A 20,175-nucleotide genomic window follows, 5' to 3' on the forward strand; every position below is an offset into this window, starting at 1 on the left:
TCAATACGTTTCAGTTATAACCATCAATGTTAATGGTCTCAATTCACCAATCAAAAGAAATAGACTGGCAGAATGGGTCAAGAAGCAAAATCCAACAATATGCTGCATACAAGAAACACACTTAATTCAAAAGGAAACTCATAGACTGAAAGTTAAAGGGTAGAAAACAATACTGCATGCAACAGGAACCTGAAAAAAAGCAGGAGTAGCTATCCTCTTGGCAGATCAAGTAGATTTCAAACCAACACTGATTAAGAGAGACGAAGAAGGACACTACATCCTTGTAAAGGGAAGAATCCAAGAGGAAGAGATGACAATCATAAATTTCTATGCACCAAACACTAGTGCACCCAACTATATAAAACAAATACTAACAGACATGAAAAGTCATATATGCACTAATACAATTGTAGTGGGGGACCTCAACACCCCACTGTCACCAATAGATAGATCAACTAGACTAAAAATAAGTAATGAAATACTAGAACTCAATCCAACTCTTGAACAAATGAACTTAACAGATGTTTAGAGAGTCTTCTACCCCACAAAATCAGAATACACATTCTTCTCAGCTGCACATGGGGCATTCTCCAAAACAGACCACATACTCACACATAGAACATGTTTAAGTAAGTGCAAAGGAACTGAAGTTATCCCCTGTATATTATCAGACCATAGTGCAATGAAATTGGAGATCCATAGCAAAAGAAACTCAAAAAGTTTCATAAACACGTGGAAATTGAACAACACACTTCTGAATAACCAATGGGTCACAGAGGAAATTAAAGAAGAAATCAGATAGTTCCTTCAATTAAATGACAATGACAATACAACATATCGGAATCTATGGGACACAATGAAAGCAGTCTTACGAGGGAAAGTCATAGCAGTGACTACTCATATTAGGAAAACAGAATGAGCCCAATTAAACAACCTGATGCTGAACCTCAAGCTTCTAGAAAAAGAAGAGCAGGACAACCCCAAAGTGCATACAAGGGAGGAAATTATAAAGATCAGAGGAGAAATCAATGCAATGGAGACTGAGAGAACGATACAAAAAATCATTGAAACCAACAGTTGGTTCTTCAAAAGAATCAACAAAATTGAAAAACCTTTAGCCAACCTTGTCAGAAAAAGGAAAGAAAAGGCCCAAATCCATGCAATTAGGAATGAAAAGGGTGAAATGACAACAGACCCAGCAGAAATCCAGAGGATCATCAATACCTACTTCCAGAACCTATACGCCAATAAGATGGACAACACAGAAGAAATGGACAGATTCCTAGATACATATGAATTACCAAAGTTGAACGAAGAAAACCTAAAAATTCTGAACAACCCAATATCAACCAATGAAACTGAAAATGTAATTAAAAATTTATCAACTAAGAAAAGCCTGGGCCCTGATGGCTTCACTGCTGAATTCTACAAGACATTTAGAGAGGAACTGCTGCCACTACTGTTTAAACTCTTCAATGAAATGGAAAGGGAAGCAATACTCCCAAATTCATTCCTGGAAGCAAGCATCACCTTGATCCCCAAAGCAGAGAAAGACCCAACTGAAAAAGAGAACTATAGGCCAATCTCACTAATGAACATAGATGCAAAAATCCTTAATAAGATACTGGCAAATAGAATGCAGAAGATCATCAAGAAGATCATACACCCTGATCAAGTGGGATTCATCCCAGGGATGCAGGGATGGTTCAACATATGCAAATCAATTAATGTAATACACTATATCAATAGAGCCAAGGACAAAAACCATATGATTATCTCCATAGATGCAGAAAAAGTATTTGACAAAATCCAACATGCATTTATGATAAAAACCCTCCCAAAACTTGGAATAGATGGTCTCTACCTCAAACTGATAGAAGCCATCTATGAAAAACCAACAGCCAATATCATACTAAATGGTCAAAAACTGAAATCCTTCACACTCAAATCAGGAACAAGACAAGGATGTCCACTATCACCACTCTTGTTTAATATAGTTCTGGATACATTAGCCACGGCAATCAGACAAGAGAAAGAAATAAAAGGAATAAAGATAGGAAATGAAGAAGTCAAATTGTCATTATTTGCAGATGACATGATACTCTATATAGAAGACCCCAAGAACTCCACCAAAAGTCTTCTAGACTTAATAACCAAATTCAGTCAAGTAGCTGGTTACAGGGTCAACACACAAAAATCAATAGCTTTCCTCTACACCAACGAAAGACTCACTGAGAGAGAAATAGGGCAGATAATTCCTTTCACAATAGCATCCAAAAAACTGAAATACCTAATAATCATCCTAACGAAAGAAATCAAAGACCTCTTGTCTGAAAACTATGGCACTCTGAAAAGAGAGATTGAAGATGATATCAGAAAATGGACAGACATCCCCTGCTCCTGGGTAGGAAGGATTAATACAGTGAAAATGGCCATACTTCCAAAACTGCTATATAGATTTAATGCAATTCCAATTGAGATCCCAGCAGCATACTTCATAGACCTCGAGAAAAAAATCCAAAACTTCATTTGGAGCAAGAAGAGACCCAGAATAGCAAAAGCAATTCTAGGTTACAGAGACATGGCAGAGGGTATCACAAGCCCCAACCTGCAACTCTACTACAAAGCTACTGTGATAAAAACAGCATGTTACTGGCAAAGAAACAGACTTGAGGACCAGTGGAACAGATTAGAAGATGCAGAAACCACGCCAGACACACTCAGCCATCTCATCTCCAATAAAGGAGCCAAACACACTCATTGGAGGAAAGATAGCCTCTTTAATAAATGGTGCTGGAAAAATTGGGCTTCCACTTGCCAAAGATTAAAACTAGACCTATATCTCTCACCATGCACTAAACTAAAATCAAAATGGATTAAAGATCTAAATATTAAAATAGAAACTCTGAACCAGTTGGAACAGAGATTAGGTAGAACCCTTGAAGACATCGGTGTAGGAAAAGATTTTATGAACAAAACCTCAGTTGCCCGTGAACTAGCACAAACAATCAACAAATGGGATCTCTTCCTATTAAAAAGCTTCTGCACAGCAAGAGAAACCACCAGCAGTGTGAAGAGACAATCCACAATGTGGGAAAAAATCTTCACCTGCTCTTCCTCAGACAAAGGTCTACTATCTCGAATCTATAAAGAACTTAAAAAGATCAGACCTCCCAAATTTAAAGACCCAATCCAAAAATGGGCATCTGAAATGAACAGACATTTCTCACACAAAGAAGTAGAAATAACAAATAAATACATGAAAAAAATGTTCAACATCACTGGTCATTCAAGAGATGCAAATGAAAACAACGCTGAGATTCTACTTCACTCCAGAAAGAATGGGTGCTATCATGAAATCAACCAATAAGAAATGCTGGTGGGGCTGTGGGGAAAGAGGAAGCCTGCCCTGTTGGTGGGAGTGTAGACTGGTGGAAGCACTGTGGAAATTAGTATGGAGATACCTCAAAGTACTAGGACTGGAAGTCCCATTTGACCCCACTATTCCACTGCTGAGAATCTTCCCCAAAGAATTAAAAGAATCATACCACAGTGATATACGTGCGCCCAGGTTCATAGCAGCACAGTTTGTAATAGCTAAAACTTGGAAACAGCCCAAATGCCCATCAACTGGAGACTGGATAAAGAAAATGTGGGTTTTTTATAAAATGGAGTACTACTCAGCCATAAAAAATGAGAAATTAGAGATATTTATAGCTAAGTGGATGCACATTGAGGCAATACTCTTAAGTGAAATAAATAGGACACACATGTGTAAATACCGAATAGTTTCTCTGGTGTGAGAAACTGAAAGTTTAAATAAGGACTAAATGTATAATAGGTCATGTGAAATAGGAAGAAAAGGGCCGAAGGGGAAGGAAGTGGGAGGGCTAGGGGAAAGGATAGAAGGGAATGGAATTAATATGAGAAAATGGAAAAATAGGAACAAAATCTTTGTAAATAGGGAGGACTGGAGGCGTTGAAGGGAGGGCTGGGCAAGGGTGAAAAATAAGAACCAAGAGAGACTATGTAAAGGTGCAAATTTCCAATGATGAATGTCATTATATTGTATACCTAAAATGTACCAATGAGTAGAATGAATAATCGATAATGTAAAACAGGAAGAAAAGGTCCAAAGGGGTAGGGGTAGTGGGAGGGGCAGGGGAAAGGAAAAAGGGGAAAGGAAAAAATGATGAGAAATGGAAAAAATGGAAATAAAGTCTTTGTAAATAGGGAAGGGTGGAGGGCATGAAGGGAGGGCTAGGAATGGGGAAAAAATAAGAACCAAGATGCATTATATAAAGGTACAATTCCCAATGAGAAATGTAATTGTGTTGTATACCTACAATGTACCAATAAAAGAATACAAAAAAAAAATGTCACATAAAATTTTTATGTGGAGGGATTCTACATCCAGTTCTACTACTGTTGGTGGAAAATACAAAAATATATTTAAAATATAAAAAGGACTTGGGTATCAATATTAACTATAAAAAAAAATTAACAGAATGAAGGCTCTGAAGTCAAACTACCAGGATTCCTAACTAAGTTTCATCATCTACTTAGAACTGTGTAATCTTAGCAAGCTAAGCTCTCATTCTATAAATCAGGTTCCTTGGCTATAAGGAAAAAGGTACATGGCCCATAATGAATATGATACTTAAATGATAGAATACATGGAAAGTGCCTTAAAGCACCAATTAGTACATGGTAAATATGTGAAAAACATTAATATTTGTTAAAAAGATAACTCAGAAATCTAATGATTTAAAAAGTGACCGTTCCTGTAAAACCACAAACATGTCAAGTATAGTGAACAAGTCACTAATTAAATGCTATTTCTTTTTTTTTTAAATAATCTGATACTTAATAGTGAGGACTTGACCTCTACAAAACAAGCAAAACATCTGAAAACAGGTATGAGACCTCATTATGCACAAGGTACTATTCTAGATGCTTAGAGTACAGCAATGAAAAAAAAATAAAGACAAAATCTCCACATTCTAGTGGGGTTGCTGATAATGTATTTATGACATTATGTAGATTCTAGTCCAAGATGGATCCTTATATCTCAACTAGACCAGAACCTTCCAATCTCCAGGCACAAGATTTCTCATAGCCAACCTGATTTGATTATCTGAGCACAGATGAACATTTACTCCATGGTGCTTTAGTGGACCCCTGCCTCATATTCTGGATAGTTAATCAGATAAGCCTCTGGTCATGAAAACTGAAGAACAATACACACAGCAGTTTTTTTCTAAGAGCATTTTTTCTAATGTCAAAGAAGCTCTACCTTCATTCCTAATAAACCTGTAAGAGTATCTGAAAATCAGGCTTACTCTTCTTTTCTGCCAGATGAAAACTTGGAAGAGCTATGGGTTGCTATCTTGGGATCAAAGGGTAAAGCCCGGTAATGAAGCTAACATGTGGGGCAAAAAAAGGCAAACCAAGAACCAGAGAAAAACTCATTGTCAATAATGTTTGATCTTCTAAATATAGCCAAGAAGCCAGACATACTCCCAGACTTTTCTATTATATCCTTTCTAGCTCAACCAGTTCAGGTTAAATGTTCTGTCATTAACAACAATAATAACAAAAATATCCTAAGTGATGTATAGTCCAATTGCTATCTTAATAGAATAAAACTAAAAAATCAAAACCACTAGTGAAAAAATACAGGAAAATCACATAATATATCTCTTCCAGGATTAGAATGAAAAATAAAGCCCTTACCATACGTGCAAAACATGCAGTAAGGATTCCACTTCCAGATCCTACATCAAGAGCTTTAGCTCCTTCATGCAGTTGATCAAATAAAAGTTCTAGTGCATATGCATGCTGCCGAAAGAAAACAAACCAAATATCCATTTATTTAAGACTCTTATACACGATGACATATAAACAAAGTTACCAACTTTTTACCAATTTTTCTACTATTATTTTGCACTAAAACAATGAAAACATCCTATATTTTTTATCTACATACTTGTATCCACTTCATATTTACATAGAAATTATACTGGAATAATCTTAAATTTGATTATAATTCTTACGTTTATATAAAATATTTTAGTAATTTTAGATATGCAGTGTGTGAATTTTAAAATGTTAATTAAGCCAGACATGGTGGTACACACCTGTAATCCCAGCACTCTGGGAGGCTAAAACAGGAAGATCACAAATTCAAGGCCAGCCTGGCCAAGTTAACAACTTAACAAGACCTTGTCTCAAAATTTTTAAAAAAGGAGGGCTAAGAACGTAGCTCAGTACAAAGGCCCTGGGCTTAATCTCTAGTACCAAATAAATAAATATATTTAATTAAAATTCAAAGTCAAAAGATTTTTTCAAAAAGGATAAAAGTGAATAGTCCTCATCCCATTCCTATCCCCAAACATCCAGCTTCACTTCCTAAAGGCAACCAATGTTACCAGTTTCTTGTGATTCCTTCAAAAAATATTTACTCTATGCATATACAATCAAATACATATGCATTTTCTCATTTAGTACATTTTTAAGGACCGTTTATATCAACACTAAAATAGCTTGTTCATTTTTTTGTATGGCTGGAAAGTATATTATATGGATGTATTTTAATAACATGTCACTAATGAGAGATATTTAAGTTAGCTCCAATCTTCTGAAACAAAGATGACAATCTCATAAGGTGTACCTATAAAATAATAATTATAAAAATCTTATAAAATCCTATTAGTTATACTTTGGACTAGACTAAGAAATTAAACCTTCCCTACTCTATCTTCTTTACAAACTTACATTTTCATACTTTTTCAAAATATGAGATTGGAACTAATGTTATCACAAAAGCTGATTTTAAATCCCTTGTGTTTTCATTATTTAAAATCTTCAAATCCAGCAGCAAGAAATACATGTATTAACAGATTTGGTTGATAAAAATGTACATCCATAAGTTCACAGTAATAAATAAAAACATACTCTACACATGTATACATGGAGAATAAAAGCAAACTTCCCAAATACTAACATAGAAAAGATGATGAATTTTAAAACAGTCTTTGGGCAACCATCTCAGTAATAACTGATTCAGGGAAAAACTGTAAATGCAACTAAAATGAGCCGATTAATATTTGAAGAACAACAGGATATTTACATAAACTACTCAAGATACCTACTAATAATAAAAGAAAAAAAGTAACTTAACAATGGAGTTCAGAAGGAAGTTTTTCAATGAAGAAACCTGGTTGACACTACCTTAAATGTTCAAAGCCAATATCAAAACTGTGACACACTGACATCACATGTCTCTGATAAAATATATTAACTTCTGTGACATTCCAGCAAAAATGCATAACTCATATTGAATTATGAGCTAACATGAAACAAACCCAAATTTGGGATACTATATAAAGTAACTAATCTGTATTCATAAATCTTCAAGCCCATTAAAGCTAAGACTAATGAACTATTCCCTAGTCTTTCTTTAAAAGAAAATTAAAACTAAAATCTAACAATCAAATGATCTGCAATTTTCTTTCCCTTAAGGTGTATTATCAGAACTGAGGAGATCTAAGTAAGGTCTGTAGATTGGATGTCACAGACATATTAATTTCCAGGTTTTGATAAGTTTACATGGGTTATGCAAGATAGTGTTCTTATTTGTAGGTAAAAGTAAAGAGCATCCACCCAGGAGTGATGGCACACACCTGTAATCCCAGCACTCTGGAAGGAGGATTATAAATTCAAGCCCGGCCTAGGACACTTAGTGACTCCCTGTCTCAAAACAAGAGAAAAAAAGGGCTGAGGATGTAGCTCAGCACAAAGGCCCCGAGTTCAATCCCCAGTACTGCCAATAATAATGGTCATCATCATCATCCATCATAATTAGAAATAGACAATGTAGGGCCGGGGATTTAGCTCAGTCGTTTCACCGCCTGCTGCGCAAGCGCAAGGACCCGAGTTTGATACCCCGGTGCCAAAAAAAAAAAAAAAATTAAAAGAAATAGACAATGTCAAAATGAAGGACAGAGTGAAAATTTCCTACCCTGCAAAAGTATTCTAGGTGATAAAAAGCCAAAACGTCATTTACTTTTGGGCATAAGGGCTGACTATAAAAGGGCATAAGGGAACCCTCCAGGTAATACAACTGTACTGTATCTTGATCTAGGTGGTGGCTGCACATACATACCCATGAAATATTCAAGCTGTATGTACGCTACTAATTTGTGCACTGTACTACATCAATAGAAAAAATGTTAAAGACCATTTTCTCCGATCACTAAATTGGATAGTCAGGCATCATAGACCTTCTGATGTGATGAAACATCTAGGAAATGTTCTTTCTGCCTCCCTTTTTCAGTACCATGGCTTGAACTTAAGAGTCTTGATACTGAGCAACGTTCCAGCTATTTTATTTTACATTATGTTACTTTATTTTATTTTGAGTCAGGATCCCAATAAGTTGCCCATGTGGGACTCAATCTTGGAAACCCCTGGCTTCAGTCTCCAGAAGTTCTGGAGTTATGTGAGCTGTCACAAGCAGCTAGGAAGTATTCGGTTTTTTAAAAATTTTCTAAAGCAACTAGTTAAACACCACAAGGAAACAATCAACCAAATTGAGAATATGAGAAATTATACAGAATAAAATACTTTGTCAATAAATAAATGTCACCAGACATGGTAACACATGGTTGTAATCCCAGCACTCAGAAGGCTTAAGCAGGAGGATTGCTTGAGAGTTCAAGGCCCGCCTAGGCTACATGGTGAGTTCAAGGTCAGTTTGAACTGCATAGCAAGACTCTGTCTCAAAAAATAATAATAATAATAAATAAATCTCACTTAAAAGAACAAAGGGGTCTATCTATTAAAAGAAACTAAGAAGACTGAAACAAGGCCAAAAGAATGCAATGTATACATCCTATTTGGGTTCTGTCCCACTGTTCCTGGCCCAGAAGAAGGGGCTTCTGGGCCACCATTGGTCCCGCCGCTCCCGGCCCAGAGGTAGGGGCTTCTGAGCCACCATCCTACCGCTCCCAGCTTAGAGGAAGGGGCTTCTGGGCTGCTGTCCATCCCGCTGCTCCTAGCCCAGAGGAAGGGGCTTCTGAGCCACCGTCCCACCACTCTGGGCTTAGAGGAAGGGGCTTCCAGGCTGCTGTCCATCCCGCCATTCCCGGCCCAGGCAGAGGTAGGGGCTTTTGGGCTGCCTTCTGTCCTGCTGCTCCCAGCCCAGAGGAAAGAGCTTCTGAGCTGCTGTCCCACCACTCCCAGCTCAGAGGAGGTGAGCTGCGTGGGCCCCAACAACACTCTGCCCCTACCAGGTCAAAATGAGAAGACACGTAAATACGTCTCAAAATCAGACTTCCAGATCACCTACAGCAGCCCCAAAGGGAAATGAGATGGAACACTCTGATACTCAACCACCTGGACCCCCTGAACTGGCAACAAAAGAGGATCTGGAAAAAATGAAATCAGAAGTAATTTCTCAGATAACAGCAGAGATTGTGCTCATAGTGCAAGACATGATTAATACATCTAGAGAGGAGCTGAGGAACATGATTGGATCCCAACAAAGGAAACAAATGGAATCCATAAAACAGATGCAAATAGATTTCCAGGAGATCAAAAACTCCACTGAAAGTCTACACAGCAGAATGAGCCAATGTGAGGACAGAATTTCAGATAAAGAAGATAAGATTGCAATTAGTGACCAGGAAAAGAAAAATTGTTTCAAAATTGTAAGGGACCACGAGAAATCAATCCAGCAGCTGCTAGACGATGCAAAAAAGAATAACATAAGACTGACTGGAGTCAAGGAAGAAACAGGAGAGGGTGCAGATGACATAAAAAAAACTCTTCACAGAAGTAATGGCAGAAAACTTCCCAAGCAGGGGAAAAGAACTTGACATACAGATAAGTGAGGCATATAGGACTCCGAATAGCTTTGATCAAAATAAATCGACACATAGGCATATAATTGTTAAGATTTCAGAAACACAACAGAAGAACAAAGTTCTCCAAGCAGTTAGAGAAAAGAAACAAATCACATACAAAGGAAAGCCCATCAGAATCACAGCAGACTTCTCAGTGCAAACCTTCAAGGCAAGAAGAGCTTGGAGCGACACATTCCAAGCCCTAAAGGAAAACAGCCTCCAACACAGATTGATGTACCCTGCAAAACTATCTTTCAAAATTTATGGAGAAATAAGATACTTTCATGACAAAGAGCACCTTAGGAACTTCATGAATACCAAACCAGCACTCCGAAAAATTTTAGACAATATCCTAGGAACAGACAATGAGGATCACAACCCCAGAAGCCAAGCAGAATGAACCCATCTGGCATGACAAGAAATTAAATGGAAAGGGGGAGAACCCAACAAAAAGAAAAAGTCATGACAATGATAAGTCAATATATTTCAGTTATAACCATCAATGTTAATGGTCTCAATTCACCAATCAAAAGAAATAGACTGGCAGAATGGGTCAAGAAGCAAAATCCAACAATATAGTGCATACAAGAAACACGCTTAATTCAAAATGAAACCCATAGACTGAAAGTTAAAGGGTGGAAAACATCCTATTTGGATACTGATTTAAGCATATTAACTATAAAAAAAAGTTTAAAGCATCTGACAAGTTATCAGATAATATTAAGGACTAGTTACCAAATAATATTAAGGAAATTATTAGGCATAATGACATTGTAGATATGTTATTAAAGTCTTTCATATTTACCCTAAAATATTAAGAAGTGAAAAATGTTATGTTTTCGGTATCTCCTGAAAGTTTAATAATTTAAATCAATAAGATAAAAGCATTTCACTATAAGAAAATGGAAGTAATCAAAGAAACAAAATAACTTCTATTAATACCTGCCTTTCTTGAATCTAGAAAACAAAGAATATAGGACTTATCATAAAAGTGGGTTTAGCTCAGTGGTTCAGGCACCTGCCTCGCAAGTGCAAGGTCCCAAGTTCAATCCCTGATACCAAAAACAAAAAAAGTCTTATCATAAAGTGCCAAATCCATAATCTAAAATAAAGTATTACATCAATAAAATTTCACGAGAAATTCTAGAATACTTTGGGGTTTTTTTTCTAGTACTCTATTTATACAAGATTTACTTATTTTTTTTTTATTTTTAAGAAAGCTATGCTGCTACATTGTCATCAAAGGTCCCATTCAGATTTAAAATGCGAAGGCCTTCAATCATAATTTAAGCTTCTTCCATAAATTTGTTACAGTTAACATCTTCTATATAAATCATGCTCATCTCTAAATCTAAAAACTAACAATTTTTAAAGATTTTTTGTTTTTGTTTTTAGTCAGGGTCTCACTATGTAGTTCAGGCTAGCCTTGAACTCACTACATAGCCCAGGCTGGCCTCAAACTCGAGGTGACGCTCCTGCCTCTGTCTCCTGAGTGCTGGAAGTCTAGGTATGCACCACTATGCCTGGCAAGAATTTTTTTTAATTATGAAAAATTTCAACCCCGCAGAAAAACTGGAAATACAATGACTATGCTATTCTCACATAAATTTACCAACTGCTTCTACTATGTCATACCATCTGAAAATAGACTGCAGATATCATGATACTTCACTCCTACATACTTTAGTATGCATCTGCCTAAATAAAACTAAGACATTCTCACCGGGCATAGTGGCATACACCTCTAATCCTAGCACTTGGGAGGCTCAGACAGGAGGATTGCCACAAGTTCCAGGCCAGCATGTGCTATATAGTGTGTTCAAGAATGAATGGTCTAAACTACACAGCTAGAGCCTGTCTCAAAAAATAATCAAACTAACAAATAAAAATCACTAACTCATTCTCCTTCTCAACCACATTCCCACAATCACATTAGAGAAAAATCATCAATTTAATATTATCCGATACCACAACACACTCAAATTTCCTTATCTGTCTCCAAATGGTTTTCACAAATGTTTTTTCATAATCTATTCAAAATTTATGCATTTCATTTGTCAATTTCAAATATTCTCCCTATTCTCCTCCACCCACCAACTTGCTCTATTCTTCATAACAATGACTCCTTTTTTCTTTTTGGTACCAGGGATCAAACTCAGGTCCTTGCGCTTATGCAGCAGGCGGCAAAACCACTGAGCTAAATCCCCGGCCCAAGAACAATGACTCCTTTAAGAAGTCCTAACCTGTGTCTTCACATATAACACTACACATTCTACATGTGTCTATTTCCTTAGGTTTAGATTCAGATCAAAACTTCCAACAAGAACACCACACAGTTCTTGCTAAGCACCTGCTGCTGCTTCACATCAGAAAACACATAATGGTGGGCCATTGTGCTACTAGACATGACAAGCTCAACCACTCAGGAAATATGGTGACCAAGAGATTGTATTATATATAAGGCATATTTTTCTCTCTGTAATTATGAATATGTGGAGTAATAAACCAATACTACATGAATATTTTTGTTCCTCGAGTCTTTCCCTTAATGGTTTTAGACTCACTGGTGATCTTTGCTTAATTCAATTATGATGATTATAAATACTGATTATAAAAGAGTGATTTTAAAAAATTCTAATATTCTTTCCACATACATAAAATAGTATCCTTCCAGGGGTTTTTGTAAAGAATAGTTTACATATCCGGGCATAGGGATATAGACATGTAATCCCAGTACTCTAGAAGGCTGGGCCAGGAGGATTACAAATTTGAGCCTAACCTGGGCAATTTAGCAACTAAGCAAGACCTTGTCTCAAAATAAAAACAAAGAAGAGCTAGGGAGGTAGCTCAGCATGAAGGCCATGGGTTCAATCTCCAGTACTACACAAAACAAAAGCAAACAAAAAGAATAGTTTGGGTTTTTTTCCCTACTTTGTTTTTTCATCTATAGACTCATTGATTTTTGTTTTTTCATTCATTATGTTAAAATCTGTGATCTTCAATATTCTTTTTGATTGTCAAATTGTCTTAAATTTAGTCTCCTGGAGGCTCACCTGCTCCTATGCCTCTGACATTACTACATCAGCCTTTGTGTACTTCCTCGCTGTCTGTGATAGTCACTTTTCCTAGAAGCTCCAGGATTGTAGAAAGCAAAGGTATTTAGGACCCCAAATCTGGTGTTTGGTGTGCTCACTGCTACCAGGACAACATTTTAACACGTACCTTTTTGTCTCTTGTCCACCTCCCATACCAAAGTTTTTTATTTTTTTAATTAAGGCTTTGGAAAATAAGCCAGAGGTTGAAGCTACTTCTAAGCCTATCATTTTAAGGTTCATTAAAAGCAGATTCATTTCCCATTGCACTCTCATTTTCTATTTTACTTTAATATTGTAAAGATCTATTCAATAAATGATACAAGATTACAAATGGGTGGGGCTGGGGAACAGCTCAGTGCCAGAGCACTTCCTTAGCAAGTGCAAGTTCCTGGGCTCAATTCCCAGCACCATTAAAAAAAATGCTAATCCACATAATATAATTACTACTATTTTATCCTGACTCACATCCTGTTTAGAAGCTGTTTGCATATACATGTACACAGACATACATACTGACACACTGACTACACACTAAGATTTTCTTTATTAAGAATCACAGGCTAGGGCCAGGGATTTAGCTCAGTGGTTCCGCTGTCTGCCTTGCAGGCACAAGGTCCCGAGTTCAATCCTCAGTACCAAAAAAGAAAAAAGAATCACAGGCTACTCAGAAATTGTAAATAATAGTGCATCTTTTAGGAATAAAATTCTAACACAAGATATAACACAGATGAATCTTGGGGATATTATGCAAATTGAAATAAACCAGTAACAAAAAGACAAATACTGTGTGTTTCCACTTATATAAATACCTGGAGTGGTCAAATTCATGGGGAAGAAAACAGAATAGCCAGGCATGGTGGTGCATGCCTGTAGTTCCAGCACTTGGGAGGCTGAGGCAGGAGGATCACTGCGAGTTCCAGGCCAGACTGGGCTACATAGTGAGTTCAAGGTCAGCCTGAACTACATAGCAAGACCTTGTCTTCAAAAAAAAAAAGTTGTTTTATGTATTATGTATATGTTATATATTTTTTATAACATATAGACTAAGTTATATGTATTTTACCACAATTATATGTATTTTAGCACAATTTTTAAAATTTTAAATTTATCCTTTTCAAAAATAAAAAGACAACCCAGTTTAGAAATGGGTAAGAGATTGAAAGAGACATTTCTCCCAAGATGTAAAGACCCAACAATCAAATGAAGAAAATATAAGCTGGTACACGCCTATAATCCCAGCCCTTGACAGGCTGAGGCAAGAAGATTGCTGCAAGTTTGAGGCCAGCCTGGGCCACATACTTTAAGGCTAGCCAGAACAGCGAGACCCTGTCTCAAAAAAGAAAAAGAAAAAAAAAAGGTCCATATATCATATGATTTCATTTATATGAAATGTCCAAAATAGGCAAATCTACAGAAACAAAAACTGGTTTATGGGGCTGGGACTTAGCTCAGTGGCACCACACCTGCCTCAAAAGCACAAGGTCCTGAGTTCAATCCCCTGTACCGGGGGGAAAAGAAAAACTGGCTTAGTAGTTGCCTATACCTGGGAAGAATGAGGGATAAGAATCTACTTCTAACAGCTACAGAGTTTCTTTTGAAGGTGATAAAAATGTTTTTAAAGTAAATAGTGGTGGTGTTTGCACAACTCTGAATACAGTAAAAATCACAAAATTAATCCTTTAAAGGGATGAATTCTCTAATACTGTATGTGAATTATATCTTAATGGTGTTATTTAAAAAAATTAAATATATCTTTGCTGTGGAATAACTACCATGTTTTGTTTGGCAGTGAACTTGATACCCAGAACCAAATTTCAGAGGAGGGAAAGGAAAATCATACAGTATTCCCTTAATACCTGAAAACACACCACTCCAGTCAGTTTCACAAACAAGTTGGGTACCAGCTCTCCAAAATAACTTTCAGGATCAGATGAATGGTTCCACATATATCTTTTGTTATAAATAGCACTTCAAACTTTTTGAAAGGATCTTAAGACTATAATCTTTCAAACAATCATTCATTTCTTTTGATAGTAATGCATAAAGAAACCATTCCTACTCCATGGTTTATAAAAGAAGAAAAAATAACAAACTGATTAAATCAAGGGAATAGTGTGAAAAGCTGACCTCATTTCCACTCCCATGCTCCCAATTACCTGATTTTCTGCCTTAGAAAAAATCATTTTTAGATTTCCAATGATGAATGTCATTATATTGTATACCTAAAATGTACCAATAAAATTAATTTTTATAAATCTTTTATAAAAAATTTAAAAAATCATTTTTAGTTTTCATTTCTATAGGGTAACATGTATATGTGTGTGTATATTTGATCTTTGTGTATTACAGAATACACTAAATACTCTTTGCCCTCTAGATATTTCTTGTAGACCTTGCCACATTTGTTTTTGCAGAACTTTCCTATTTAATAGCTACTATGATTGTACTATAATTTATTAATAATCCACTATTATTCAACTATTAGCCATTACTGCTTTTTTCCCCTATTATAAATAATGAGTCAACAAATAACTTTAGATAAGTCATTTTGCACTTGTGCAAGTATATCATGGAATAAATACCTTAAAACTGGGAAGTTTAAGATCTATTTATTTCACATATTGATAAATACTGGCAAATCGCCTTCCAAACACATTCAACTTACTCTCCAACCAAAGTTACTGCTATGTGACTACCAGCTTCCTTTTTCCAATATAAAGCAGCAAGCTTTATTTATTTATTTATTTTAGGTTTTTTGAGACAGGGTCTCGCTTTGTAATGCAAGCTGGCCTTGAACTCACTGTGCAGCTCAGTCTGGCCTCGAACTTTCAGCCTCAGCCTCCTGAATGCTAAGATTACAGGAATGAGCCACCACGCCCAACTGAAAATAGCAAACTTTTAAATATGACAATCAAATATGTGACAAATGGTATGTCACTGTAGTGCTAATTTGAAATTTACTAAAGATGATACATTTTAGCTATCAACATCATTATGTACTTATTTTTCAGTGTGCTATCAGTCTTGTCCTTTACTCTTGTTTGATTTATTTATTTTTTTACTTATTAAAGGACACATACACATATATGGGTGTGTATGTGTGGGTACAGCAATTTTCCTTATGCTGTCATATGTATTACAAATACGTTTCTCAATTTTTCTTTAAATTTAGCCCATAATACTTTTTATCTACAAAAGTGCTAAATTTTAATGTTGCAAAATATATCAGGATTTTTTTATGGTTCTTCTGTGTTTCTGTCATGTTTTAAAAAGCCATTTATAGAGGCCGGGGATTTAGCTCAGTGGTTCTGTCGCCTGCCTCTCAAGTGCAAGGTCCCAAGTTCAATCCCCAGTACCAAAAAAAAAAAAAAAGCCATTTATATTCAATTTCTGTAAATAAGTCCTACATTTTCTTTTAGCATTATTATCAGTTCACCATAAACACATATGTAAGTTTTATTTAGGATAAAGTTTAAATAATAGTTTTTCCAGGGGATGTCGCTCAGTGGTAGAGCTCTTGCCTCATATGTACCAGGCCCCAGGTTCAATCCATAACACTGCAAAAGAGGGAAAAAAAGGAAAAGAAAAGAAAAAAGAGCTTCTCCAACCCAAATAATTAAAAAGAATCAAAAAAGCTATTGTATTCTCCACCAAAATCCAACAGACTACTCATTCAAACAGCTGACATTTAAAACCCAAGAAAATTCCCAGCAGAATAAAAGTGCTAGATCACTTCAAATAGATCCTACTCAAGGTTATGCAGCTTCATAGTTGCTATACTTAACCATTCCCTAATGATTTTTCCAGATAAAATGTGAAATATTCAACTTGAAATTTCTACAACACGCCCAAATGCACTATTTAAAGTAGTCTTTCCCTTAACTCATGACTAAATAACTGTTATATTCAAATTTTACACGTCATAGGTACTAACAGATACAAGTTTTTTGGTTTTTTCATTTTTTTGAGACAGGTTCTGGCCATGTAGTTCAGGCTGACCTTGAACTCACTATGTAGCCCAGGCTGGCCTCAAATTTGCAGCAATCCTCCTGCTTCAGCCTCCCGAGTGCAGGGATTACAGGTGTGCGCCACCATACTCTGCCTTTAAACACAAAGTTTTAACACAATTCCTAACAAGAATTCCTTCTAGATATCATGTATTAAAAAAATAAGATGCTTATTACCAATTTACATAATTCATAGATTATAAAATTGATATATAAAACTTTAACCCTTCTTCCATGAAGAAAATTATTATAAGAAAAATGTGATCCATTTGTAACTAAAAGAAAAATGTTAACTTACCATATGTGGAGCACTGATTGTTGCTTGGAAACCTGTAAAACAAGAAGAGAACTACTGATACACTCAGCAGCAAAAACATACTGAATATTTCAAGTAGTTCCATTCCTAACATCCATACATTGTTTTTCACAATTTTGGGGTTTTTATAATCTCAACAAAACAAAATTTGTTAGAGTACTGAAACACAGCAATTAAAATTAGAAAACACAATCATGCTAATGACTAATGTGCTCATCTAGTAAATTAGTCCTATCATTTCTAAAAATTTCTTATGTATATATATAATTAGCTAAATAAGGAAAGATTTTATTTAATAAGTTTAGAACTTGCAGGGGTTTTTTAACTTATTTTTTTCTTCATAAAAAAGAAAACAGACTTCCATATGTAATTAGTATACAAAATCTTTGCAAAATTAAACTGTTTCATATTTCTGGCATCTTTGGGGAAAAAAACCTACACAATCAAAGTAGCTTAAGTGACTAATAAACTCCTTCAATTTACTAAGTATCATCATTTACCGTTAATTCACACACAATTTTTCTTAGTTTTTAGCTCTTTTCTTCCAGTATTACTTCCTCAAAATTTATTTACCTGCTTCTGTCTCTGAAGCAATTTTCACTGAGCGGTGGTAGCAGGTGCCTTCGGGGTTCAGAAGCTCCCCAGGATCTTCTTGCTGACTGTCACAGTGCTTCAAAAGAAGACAGCATGGCAGCTGGCCGACAGAATCCTGAGGCACTTCTAAGCCTCAAAGGCGCCCACTGCCAAGGCTCAGCAGAGTTCAGCAAAACCTGCTTCAGGAGAAGGAGTTAAACATGGAACTTTCTAGAAACAAACACAAGCCCCAAAACCAGGGCAAGTAAAGCCAAAAGGCCACTAATAATTATGCTTTATTTTCTTAAAATATTGATTTTTAAAAATGAATGCCTATGTCAAGCTCAACATTAAGGCCTGCAGAAAAAATTTAACATTCATCTAAAACAATCAGTTTTCTTTGAAAGTCTTTTTTTCACTGAAATATTAAGAAAAAATTTAATACTCTTTATTCATATTATACATGGTTTAAAAAATATAAATAGATATTTTATTAAAATTACTATATCTAGGATTATGAAATTCAAAATTAGCAGGGTAATAATAGATAAATAACTATCTTCTGGTCCTTTTCAAATTATAAACATTATAGAATAAATGAAAAATGTAGCATTTTTAGAAATCAAATACATACCTATTGATTGTGGAGAATCCATATAAGGGTTACATTTTGCATAGTGGGAGCGGTCTGTAGCCAGCATCACTTCAAATACTTTATCTGTCTTGATGATTCCATTTTCTGAAATGAATGAGGCAAATATTTTAAGCAAAGTAGTCACATTTTATTTTATTTTATTTTATTAGCTTTTTTTTCCCCATTAACTTTATTGGTACATTTTAGGTATAAAATACAGTTACATTCATCATTGGGACCTTGTACCATTACATGAGTCTCTTGGTTCTTATTTTTTTTCCCCTTCCCTTGCCCTCCCTTCCCTATTTGCAAAGACCTTGTTTCTATTTTTTCCCTCTTCTCATATTTTTTCCTTTCCCTTTTTTCCCTTCCCCTACCCCTCCCAATTCCCCTGCTCTTTTAGACCTTTTCTTCCTGTTACACAATATCAGTTATACATTTTTTAAATTACAATATTAAGATCTAGGAGACATTATCACAGATTTTACAGAATTTAAAAGGATATAGAAAGCATATTACAAAAATATTTTTTGAAATAAATTTGGCAACTTCTAAGAACTTAGAAGACAAATTAATGAAACTAACTCTGGAGGAAATATAAAATTTGAATAGCACCTATTAAAGAAAGTATATTCCTAGCTTGAAAACCTACCTATATGACAACAGCAGGCTCATAAACATTTTAACTGATAAATTATATCAAATATTTAAAGCAGAAAAGAGAAGGAACACTTCTCCCCTCATTTTAGGAACTCAACATTGTGCTAATCCTAAAACTGGATAAAGATAATAGAAGAAAAATGCATGAACATAGATAGACATTTGTTTAACAAAGCAAAGTCTTAGAAGTCAGATCTGGTAGTATGTAGAAAGTGGTTTTATTATAGGGATGGCAGTGTTGGTTCAGCATTGGAAGATCCACCCCCAAAAGTCATCATTTTAACAGAGGAAAGGAGAAAGCCATATGATCCTGTCACTAGTTGGAGAAAGAGTATTGGACTAAATTCCACAGCTGTTCATGGTAAAAGCTATCAGGAGACTAGAAGTAGAACAGAACCTTCTCAACAGATCAAAGACATGTACTCCATACTTCCAACAAAAACTCCTTCTATGAATGGAGACGATACAATGCTTTCTCCCTAAAGTGGGGAACAAGGGCATATATGCCTACTCTTCATCTGTCCATTAGACTTTGAAACATAGGTCTAAACCAAAATAGTCTGGCAATAAAATGACACAACTAGGATAGGATTGGCATGGCAGAAGCAAAATCTTTATATGTAGATGAAATGATCATCTAGAGAGAAAATACTAAGAAATCTCTAGGAGCCCCTAGAACTTGTACTTGAATTTAGCAGGATTAGAAAGCACAAGGTATATATAAAAATTCAGGTCTGTGTATACTTGCTATAAATGAAGAACTGGATATTGAAATTTAAAAGTTATGTAGGAGTACAAAGGACCCAGAAAAGCCAAAAACAAAAACAAAAACAGTGTTGGAAGACGTTTAGCACCCAATTTTAAGACTTCTTCTAAAGCTACAGTAATCAAGGCAGGGTTGGTGTAAGGAAAGACATATAGATCATTGGAATAAAACAGAGAATCTAGAAATAGAACCACACATATATGGTCCACTGAGTTT

At 35.5% G+C, this 20,175-nt stretch overlaps 2 protein-coding genes across 13 annotated transcripts in view; one reads left to right on the plus strand and one right to left on the minus strand.

Moving 5' to 3' along the window:
- The window catches only part of Lrp11 (LDL receptor related protein 11), a 104,163-nt gene that overhangs the window by 76,477 nt on the left and 7,511 nt on the right, over positions 1–20,175 (plus strand). The window lies entirely within an intron of this gene.
- Pcmt1 (protein-L-isoaspartate (D-aspartate) O-methyltransferase) overlaps positions 1–20,175 on the minus strand; it is a 57,255-nt gene that overhangs the window by 23,831 nt on the left and 13,249 nt on the right. For 9 of the 12 annotated variants that reach the window (XR_002386870.2, XR_015444076.1, XR_015444075.1 and 6 more), the window contains exons 2-4: positions 18,534–18,638; positions 17,309–17,340; positions 5,737–5,841 (exon numbers count right to left, since the gene is read on the minus strand). Coding sequence is in view for 6 of the 12 variants with exons in the window: in XM_004856889.4 (XP_004856946.1) it covers positions 5,737–5,841; positions 17,309–17,340; positions 18,534–18,638 (242 nt within the window). In the remaining 6 variants the exon portion in view is untranslated. The remainder of the gene's footprint in view (positions 1–5,736; positions 5,842–17,308; positions 17,341–18,533; positions 18,639–20,175) is intronic. The other 3 variants (XR_015444079.1, XM_087193583.1, XM_004856892.4) reach the window with 1 other exon arrangement.

Source organism: Heterocephalus glaber, unplaced genomic scaffold (assembly GCF_053883595.1).
Source record: "Heterocephalus glaber isolate CG9 unplaced genomic scaffold, H.glaber_assembly_v1.0 deba00001593, whole genome shotgun sequence".
Taxonomy (NCBI): Eukaryota; Metazoa; Chordata; class Mammalia; order Rodentia; family Bathyergidae; genus Heterocephalus; species Heterocephalus glaber.